At 41.0% G+C, this 5,583-nt stretch overlaps 1 protein-coding gene across 1 annotated transcript in view; it reads right to left on the bottom strand.

Moving 5' to 3' along the window:
- LOC106110625 (dedicator of cytokinesis protein 1-like) overlaps positions 1–5,488 on the bottom strand; it is a 19,988-nt gene extending 14,500 nt beyond the window's left edge. The window contains exons 1-7 of the mRNA XM_013292509.1: positions 5,432–5,488; positions 4,755–4,944; positions 4,144–4,292; positions 3,255–3,415; positions 2,459–2,645; positions 2,117–2,247; positions 1,568–1,742 (exon numbers count right to left, since the gene is read on the bottom strand). Of these exons, the coding sequence (XP_013147963.1) occupies positions 1,568–1,742; positions 2,117–2,247; positions 2,459–2,645; positions 3,255–3,415; positions 4,144–4,292; positions 4,755–4,944; positions 5,432–5,488 (1,050 nt within the window). The remainder of the gene's footprint in view (positions 1–1,567; positions 1,743–2,116; positions 2,248–2,458; positions 2,646–3,254; positions 3,416–4,143; positions 4,293–4,754; positions 4,945–5,431) is intronic.
- Between the last annotated feature and the right edge of the window lie 95 nt (positions 5,489–5,583).

Below are 5,583 nucleotides of genomic sequence, written 5' to 3'. Positions count from 1 at the left end.
CTAAGTATATAACGCATCTTCATAAGCAATGCTGTATGTTTTCTCGGCACATAATATCGGTTTTATTGTTATGTAAAACCGTCATATTATCGCTCAATCCGACCCTGTACATACATCCATGCTACATACACATACAAGTGACGTGTTTGTATGAGATATTGTTTGATTAGGCAACGTTGTGTGCAGACCTCACGATGCCTGTGCGGCGTGGCTTGTTACTGTACAAGTAAATCACTTAAGTTAATTTGACTTAGAATTAATGGCTTTTATAAATTCAGTTAATAAGTTAGTATCCTTATTTATGAGTATGTTTTAAAAAATCTAGTAATTAATATAGCGTTATAACTAAGTCATTATTTAGCTTTGTGATGGTAAAGTAATTTTTGAGTTTACATACAAAAATACAAATTTTTCGTTATTATATTAGTATAGATTGATTCTTAGAGTTGGTTATAGTCTTTATGTAATTGATTTACAATTTGATCTTTCTTAAACAACTAGTTATGAAAGTCACTTAAATAACAAATATACCTTTATTATACACCCGGAGTCATTTGATATTCACTGAATGCTTCCCTTAGTGTATCAAATAACTCTGAATGTGGCAATTAACCTTACACTTATTACAATAAACAATAAGCAATCTGTTAGTCACATTTTTGGGTAAGTAAACACTTATACATTTTTAATTAAACACGAAAAAAGCTTTTGGATAAAGATTTACCGAAAACAATTTAGGAAAATACAGTTTTTGTTTTCAAACATCCGACTCGAAGGACCAACGAGTTAAGTTCATACATAAATGCAATTTACAGTAAGAAATTATAAGATACGATTGCAGAATTTTTGTCTATACATGTCTTTATTTAATCAAAGAGAATAAAAAGAGATAAAAGGTGAATTATAGTAAAATAAATCCAAAAGCTTGTTCGTATACAGCGACATTACATGCTGCATGCGTGCTTACCTCGGGACCAGACCGCCGACTGCTCGAATAACACTCAGTTCCAGGCGAGTATGTATTTTAACAAGTAACTTGAAAGTAAATAGGACAGTACTCGCCTGAAAGTGAGTCGTAGTGCAAGTGCATACATACCATCACAGGTGAGGTGTAACGGACGGACAAAACGTTAATACCACTATGTAAGGTGTGTGATTATACCGACAATTAGTGTGAATCGTTAAATGTAGATTTTATTTTATGTAAGGTGGTAACGAACGAGAGGCTAAATTCGACCTAAGTTACCTAAATTCGCCAAAAAGGCGGAGTAACCGTTCTTAGACAACTACAACTGCGGATGCGTTACCTATCACATAAAGAGGATATTTCCCCTTCCTATGCGTCCACAATCAATCAACTTTCCTTTCCCATCCTTCCCTAATAAAAGAGTGGGAAGAGAAAGGTTAACAATGAAGCTTATTTAAATGTTTTGTATGAGCCGTAGGAACGTTTTTCAGACATAATCCACTATCCTTTCCCATCCTTTCTTAATAAAAGAATGGGTAGGAAAAAGGACTAAAATGAAGCCTATTATTGTTTTGTATGTGTGTGAGTGCGTGTGTGTACCTCTGCGGAGGCGCGCAGCAGCGCACGCAGCGTGGCGGCGAGGTGCGGCAGCAGGCGGGCGCGCGCGGCGGGCTCGCGGCCCAGCTCGCCGCGCGCCAGCTCCAGCAGCGAAAGCAGCCGCTGCTTGCTCAGCCGGCCCAGCGGCAGCGCGTCCAGCGCGCGCACGCAGTACGCACTGAACATACATACAGTAATATAATACCGGCAGAAATGTTTTGAAGTAGCACGAGAACAGCTGTACGAGTATATTACTATACCAATCTTGCTTTTTGCTGCTATTGGCTTGAAGCTTTATCACTTTCTCGCAAGACAACTTTTTCCTAAGTAAATAAAATGAAAATATAAAACCTTTAGCGTGATGCAAGGCTTTTTATTAAAAAAAAAACTAATTATTCGCAAATATGCTGTGATTACTGACATCCTACATAATAAAGAGTGTTCACGTTTTATATTAGTATCGACTAGCTTTTTCCTGCGGCTTTTCAGGCGAGATATTATTTCAATAATGTGTACATCTGAATAATATTATTTTTAGAATATATCTCTGACCTGAGCTCGACTTCAGGGAATATCTTGATGGCGTGCGGGACGGCGTGCGGCAGGTACTTGAGCGCGGAGCCCTGGCAGGTGAGCGCGTGGTCGCCGCACCGCATCAGCCACACCAGCGCCTCCAGCAGCTCCTGACAGGGGACACATACCCTTATAGGACTCCAACAACTCGATGTTATTGATATTGGTCCTTCGAGTCGTATTTTTTGTCACATTTGAAGTTTTTGTGAACGCCCCACTGACCGCCCCGGAAAGGGGCCCTCGTTGCGTCTCAACAAGTCGGGACACGCCCTAAGTTAGGGGCTCCGAGGCCATCAGCAGGGACATGAGCTGTCAGTATACCTCCAGGTGGTAGCACACAGGGTCAGCGTGGTGTGTGTGTGTGTCGAGCGCGGCGCGGAGCTGCCAGCTGCGCACGATGAGCCGCATGAGGCTCTCCAGGCACTTCATGCAGAGCAGCAGCCGCTTCAGCGCCGCCTCGCCGCCGTCCGCCGCGCGCACCGCCCACACCAACACCGATATCAACTTCCTGCGACAAAAAAACATACAGACGAATTGAGTACCTCCTTCTTTTGGGAAGTCGGCCAATAATTAAATCTAAAGAACTTGTTGTTCTGTTAACGTTAATTTAGTGTTATCACCAGCTCACTATAAATCCCCCCTGAGGGAAGCCTACCCAAGGTTAGAACGATAGGCAATAGTCAACCACCCTGCATTGTGAGTTGTTTTTTTTTTTTAATATTTTATATCCATTCCTGCTCGTTTATTGCATTGTATCTATTTTTTTTTCTTTTCATTCTTTATGGTTAGTTTTTTTATTTATAAAAAACTGCGGGTTGATTGACTTCACACATATCTTTGAATTTCTTCGCTGCTGCATCACGATATTTTCCTTAACGGTAAGAACCTCGGGTTAATTATGTACAAAATTCGAAATTGCTACATGGCGGGATTCGAAAATCTGTAGATTAAACCCCAGAGCCACAAGACTTTTTAAATTCAACCCAGTAATTTTTCAGGTTTTTCAATACATACAAAAATCCAAAAATATCAATCTTCCCTCTTAGTACAGATAAACACTGACTACATAAAATACAAATAAAATTTTGTAATTTCGCCATGCCAGGTGGATACTGACTGGTAAGCCAGTGCGTCGCAGAAGCTCTCGTCGATGTAGACATGCAGCACGGGCTGGAAGTGCTGGTACTTGTGGTCGGCCACCAGCGAGATGACGCGCAGCAGGCACTCCAGCACCAGCACGCCGTAGCTCTGCTCGCTGTACTCGCCCTCCTCCTCCACCTCAACATACAACACAAACATATTCAAATATAGAGACATATTTGATACTTCATATGAAACAATTTTCACGTAACCTCACTAAAACTATCGATATTTTTACTTTAAAACAAATTTATAACAAAAGATGGCGCTTATTATAATTTTGTCAAATGTTCTATTACATATCAATGCAGACATGAGGTGACATTAAACGTGTGGCGATGTATCTGGCATGCAGAAACCGCGACGGCGCATGTCAGTGAAGAGGAAGAAAAGGATATGTCATTATGATAGTAGACTGGATCGAGGACGAATATATGTAATTAAAGAATTATTACCATACGAGTCTTTAAACGTAACAACTGATATAGTACCTTTCAGAGAAAGTACCAGTGAGAGAATGTTGTTCATTGTCTGGTCTATATGTTTTTTAAATGTCTATGTATAATCACATATTCTAAATAGAATCTACCCTAAATAACATTATCTCTAATATACTATATCTTATACAGTAGAAGGGAACCACAAAATATTTTAAGTTATAGAAGTTTTAAGTTATCAAGGGTCTATGTTATACGAGGTTTTGGGCTCTGATAGGAAGGGAACATATTATTTTTTGAAGTTATAGAGGTTTTTAGGTAACCGAGGTTTGAGTTATCAAGGTTCTACTGTATAACCTATATACTTGAACTAATATGCTAAATAGAAACTACAAGAAATCCTGCAGCCTAGGATGTGGTCTGGTGTACCTGCGTGAGGATGGCGAAGAGTGCGTCGAGGATGTCCTGCAGGAACTTGACCAGCTCCTCGCTGGGCACCAGCAGCAGGCGCTCCAGCGCCGCGCGCAGCGACCCCGCCTCGTGGTGCGTGCTCCACTTCAGCACGCCCAGGATCTCCTCTGCAAATACATTCATTATTCTAATTAATACATGCTTTCGACCGCGTCTCCAATCGAAAGAAGTGTATTTTCATTCTATGTTATATTTGTTCTATTGTACTCTTTGCGTATTCTATTCTAATTTTTGTCACTGTCACCTTTTTGTACTTCAAACTAATAATCGTGGTTGAATCTATTCCGTGGTATTATACTAAATTCCAACAAAAAGTAAGTAGCCTTTGAGTTCTTACAGAATATCCTGTAAATCTATGCCCAATATTATCCAGAACCGCGGTTCAAACTATAAACTCTAACAAACATTTATGTAAACTTTCTTATTTTTATAATTAGTTAGATTAAACAAAACTTATTGTCCAGTTTTTAAATGATCACTTAACGACTCAGAGAGCTTTAAGCCTCTCATGATATAAATAATAGTCCCTCGAGCCGGATAAACGCAAATTTCTATAAATTAATACGTACCTCGTTGTGTCAACTTAGTAGAACATAACTTAGTGGCCACCGTGAGTGAGTCCCGATAAACCAGTGAGAGGGGAGCCCTGGTGAGGCCCTTCTCAGCACCGGCGGGGAGCTCATCCCGCTTGGACGGTAAGCCGAGGCAGACTGCCGCCGCCTCCACCTCCACATCGCTACCTGCTCGCTTGTTGTCGATCTGTGGATAATCCATATTAGTACGCCAAGTTAAGCAAGGTTTATTCGCATTTTTTTTACAGTTGAATTTGACGAAATAGATAACCATCGAGTGAGATATGCAGATACGTTATCTATTATAGACAAAGAAAGGGATAGACAGCAAGAGCGAATATCCTCTTTCTAACCTTCTATATTCTGCCAAACCCACTTTCCTCGGCCATCCTTATAAGGGTAGAAAGGGAAAGTGGACTAAATGAGTCCTCCGACACGCAAATTGACCAGATTACTTGAAATATGGATATTGCTGGTGTAAAGAGAAAATTACTTAAATGTGGATTAGAATACAACTTTAAGCGCCAATAGTCTAAGAGTTTGACCTACGGACAATCGATTTTGTGGTCGAGAGTTCGAATCCCGCCTTTCGACTTGTGAACCATATGCTATCACAAATCTTGGTTGGAATGGTTGAAGGAGATTAAATTAACAAAAGTTCACTAGTTAGTGACCTTGTAGACGCAGAGGTTGTGCTGGTTGTCGGGCGTGGTGGTGCCCTCGCGCTGCATGAGGCGCAGGTAGGACAGCGCGAAGTACCGCTCCGCGCGGTCCTTCGCCTCGTTGGAGCTGCGGTGCCGGCACAGGAACACTATGTGCGCCTCCT

The sequence above is a fragment of the Papilio polytes genome, unplaced genomic scaffold (assembly GCF_000836215.1).
Source record: "Papilio polytes unplaced genomic scaffold, Ppol_1.0 DF824213.1, whole genome shotgun sequence".
NCBI lineage: Eukaryota > Metazoa > Arthropoda > Insecta > Lepidoptera > Papilionidae > Papilio > Papilio polytes.
This window is presented reverse-complemented; position numbering and strand designations above follow the sequence as displayed.